Genomic DNA, 3,806 nt, shown 5'->3' on the forward strand with positions numbered 1-3,806 from the left:
ATCTACCAATTTTGATAAGAAGTGTAATTACTAAAGGCGGATCTCCATAGCAGGCGTATACGTATGCGTGCGTTTGACAGAAAAATTTGAATATACAAATTTTATCAGCACCTACATATAGCAACGCATGAAAATTAATAAATTGTATGAATTTTGATTTCTAAGCGTAAATGTCAAACGCACGCATACGGATACGATGCTATGGAGGTCCGCCTTAACAAATTAAAAATCATGAGCAAACACTCCAAATAATTATCAATTAATCATAAAAAGCAAGTTTCCTGATAAAGCACACAAAATAAATTCCTCAGCCACAAATTTGCCGACAATTTTATCACTAACCAAAGTTCTTTTATAAAACGAGCACATGTGTGTTTAAGAATTTTCGAGTGTGTATTTACAAATGTTTGCAAAAGTACACATGTGTACGCACTTCCAAAGCGTGCGCGGATACGTGTGTATGTATGTATATGTACATATATTTTACCTTAACATAGAAAGACCCTATCTAAAATTTTTGTTTCTTTCTTGCGCCAATTTTTTTTTTAAATAAAATTCATGAAATGATATAACAAATCTTTTATTTTAAAATTAAATCTTGTTATAATATAGTTTTAAAAACCAAAAACGAATATAATACCTTCAGAGGGTAATAATAAACAACACAAATCACTTATATAATAGTGATGTATAGACAATTTTTTTTTTAAATACGGATAATTTTTAAAAATATTTGTTTCAAACATTTTGCAATATAACTGCGCAATTATGAAATTTATTATAATTCATATTAATTGATTAATCGCACAATCTGCTTTTAAGAGCAAATGTTAAATCTGTTTTTGATAGACTTTTTTGAGCTGATTACGAATCCATAATTATAAACATTCCATCACGTACAGATTTTGAGAAAATCATGGCCAAAGTGTCAAAAAATCGGTTTTTTTTCAATATTTGAGAAGCTCGAGCAAAGAGTAAAAATGTGGTAGAACCTTCCACTTAGGCTTAACTTAAAGCTAGAACCCTAGGCTACTGCCCCTGCAATTTAGGGATTGTAGTCGAAAGTTCAAGCCTTAATTTAAGCTTAAGTGGAAGGTTCTATCACCTTTTGTTTAATTGCGGCAGGGACTCAAACTTCGCCAAAAGTCAAATTTTACTGCTCAATAAATGACTATAAGTGACCGTAAATTCAATGTGCAGGAATGGTATTTTCAAGGATAGTAGTCGAGGATTCTTGCTTTAATCTAAGCCTAAGTGGAAGGTTCTACTCCTTTTTACTCTTTGCTAGAGCTTCTCAAATATTGCAAAAGCCCGATTTTTTGACACTTTGACCTCCAGTTTCTCAAAACCTGTACGTGTTGGATCCTTTGTACTTACGGATTCGTAATCAACACAAAAAAGTCTATCAAAAATAGCTTTAACATTTGTCGCACCAACATTTTTTTCATTTTTGTTGGCCTGTGTTATAATGTGAAGGCTTCTTTACTTATATTTCCAAACATTTTATTGCCTGTTGCTGTTTTTTCACTCCGTGTAAGCAATTATCCAAAATTCTTCAGAGTCGGATGGAATGTTATTCCATGGGAAAGTTGAAAGATTTAAATATTCCGTTTCCGCTGATTTTCTTTCCTTCAAAGTCAAATAGTGAATTGGCAGGTCCCTGAAACTCGCCCTCTTGTGATTCACACGCTTTTCTGGTGACAAAATCAAAGCATTTTTTTTAAGTATTTAATTGACTAGGTAATCGTTTCAAAAGTTCTTCGATTAGGGTGATTAAACATTTTTGACAGTCTTTTAATATGCTTCTTAAGTCAAGTTTTGTATATTTTTGTAATTGGAAAACAATTTTTTGAAGAGAAAAAATCGCAAAAAATCGCCAAATAGGCGCTAAATCGCGAAAGCTGGACACTCTGCATGGCATGTCTATATTAGGGTAACGATATATGTATATTAGAGGGCTGCATGAATTCATTCAAAACGGCTTATGAATTATTCATATACAAAACGAATGAATGATTTTGGCTTAACATTTTTTTTGTAATTTGAGTGAATACCTGTTCTGATATATGTGTCGACACAACAATAGGTTTATTCGCGTATTGATAGTTTTTGATGATCACCTCAAATTCACTTGCTGCTGGGTGCAGTGCTATGGCAATACTAAAATGAATGTAACCGTCAACCGGCTGGGTACAATTGGCTAAACAGTGAATGTTTTGTGATCTACTGACGAAAATGCGGTCATATTATAGCTATATATATGAAATGAACGAGTTTTGAGTCTAACATATTGACCAACGACCTCTTGGAATTTAAAAAGTTAACTATGTATGTATAAAGAAGAAGTGACTGGAAAAACGCTCCACAGCCACTTTGAGGGTCGGGAATTTGAACCTTTGCAGGGACAGTGCTGATAATGTAATATGAAATAGGCTTTAAACGGTTGCGAAAAGGAAATCTTGAGTCTTTTAAGGCAGTACCCAGTCAAGACACCCATCAGAATCTCTTAAGATATTACCTTGTTTGCATCTGGAGCTGCGATTACCCTACACCGGACGAGAAGACCGGAAAGACTTTACAAATTTGAATGTTGACGGTTTTGCCCACCACTCATTTAAATTTAAATTTTGATACGGATAAAAATACCGAATAGTGATAGTCCTGGAACTATTTTATCATCACTCGATCGTTTTAGCCTTGGTGCATTGCTTACAAACAATGTTCCAAAAGTTTCACTGAATCTCCAAATAAGGAAGACTTGTGCTTTCAGTGCTTTCACACCTTTTCTTTGCTTGAAATACTTACCAAGCCGAGTATTCCAGCCCATAGTGCAGCCGTACGCAATGATGGGAATTTTTTTATATGATTTCGCCTGTCTCGATCGCCGTAGCCACCTGCCATTATAACTTGCCACTTATCGCAAACACCAATTTGTCTTAGAACACTTATTCACCTATGCGTATAAAGTACGTTTATTTACGTATGTATGTATTTGAATGAAGATGGGACGGTACTTAAACTTAAAATTCAAACTAACGTCAACCGAAAAGTAAAAGTACGACCCTTCGATTAATATTCACTTTCAATTTCTTCGTTATTTCGCCGAATAATCACACTAATCACAACCGTGCTTTCCCTAATCGTTGGCACTAAAAAAAGATAAAATATTTAATGGAACTAAAAATTATATAAATTTGGCAATTTTTTTATTCGTTCGTTTCGATTACGCGCGATTCATTACTCCATATTTGTAATGGAGGTATTGAGTAACTTGAATGGCTTGACAATATTTATCGCACCGCTTTTTTCACCCGCCCGTTTCCTGTACTATTCTGTTCTACGCAACATACGCCACCCAACAACAACAATGACTGAAATTTAATTAAAAATAAGAAGAAAAAAAATCGCGTTTATTGTACTTTTTCGTAGCGCGTTCGTTTTTGGACTGTTACTTGTGTGGCGGTTTTTTCCAGCCCACAGCCAGAGGTACAGGTGAATTACTGTGTGCCAACTGCCAATGAGCCAAAAAAATAATTACTAGAACCTGCAATAACTTTTATTGAGCAACAACATAGACTATTTGTACTCATACATGGGAGAGGCTCTCTAAAAAAAAAAAAGTTTTAGGCATTGCAAAATATGGGTTGGTTGACAGATTTACTAGGTGCCCACATGTACGTATGTACATAGGTACGTACTTAACATACTTCTATAGAAATAAAGGGTGTTCCACTCTCAATAAAGAAAGCAAATATCCTGTCAAACCTTTGGTAACCTTATTCATAGATTCTGCCCCTCTCCTTGCT

The 3,806-nt window shown here is 34.5% G+C and overlaps 1 protein-coding gene across 9 annotated transcripts in view; it reads right to left on the bottom strand.

The window, feature by feature from the left end:
• The window catches only part of LOC108362082 (uncharacterized), a 16,898-nt gene extending 13,375 nt beyond the window's left edge, over positions 1-3,523 (bottom strand). Inside the window, exons 1-2 of one of the 9 annotated variants that reach the window (XM_017614928.1) lie at positions 3,300-3,523; positions 2,806-2,953 (exon numbers count right to left, since the gene is read on the bottom strand). In XM_017614928.1, coding sequence (XP_017470417.1) covers positions 2,806-2,901 — 96 coding nt within the window. In that variant the 5' untranslated portion in view covers positions 2,902-2,953; positions 3,300-3,523. Of the gene's footprint in view, positions 1-2,805 lie in introns of all 9 variants that reach the window. The other 8 variants (XM_017614922.1, XM_017614924.1, XM_017614925.1 and 5 more) reach the window with 8 other exon arrangements.
• Positions 3,524-3,806: the final 283 nt, after the last annotated feature.

The sequence above is a fragment of the Rhagoletis zephyria genome, unplaced genomic scaffold, assembly GCF_001687245.7.
Source record: "Rhagoletis zephyria isolate East Lansing unplaced genomic scaffold, Rhagoletis_zephyria_1.1 Rzeph_scaffold_00926, whole genome shotgun sequence".
In the NCBI taxonomy this organism is placed as follows: domain Eukaryota; kingdom Metazoa; phylum Arthropoda; class Insecta; order Diptera; family Tephritidae; genus Rhagoletis; species Rhagoletis zephyria.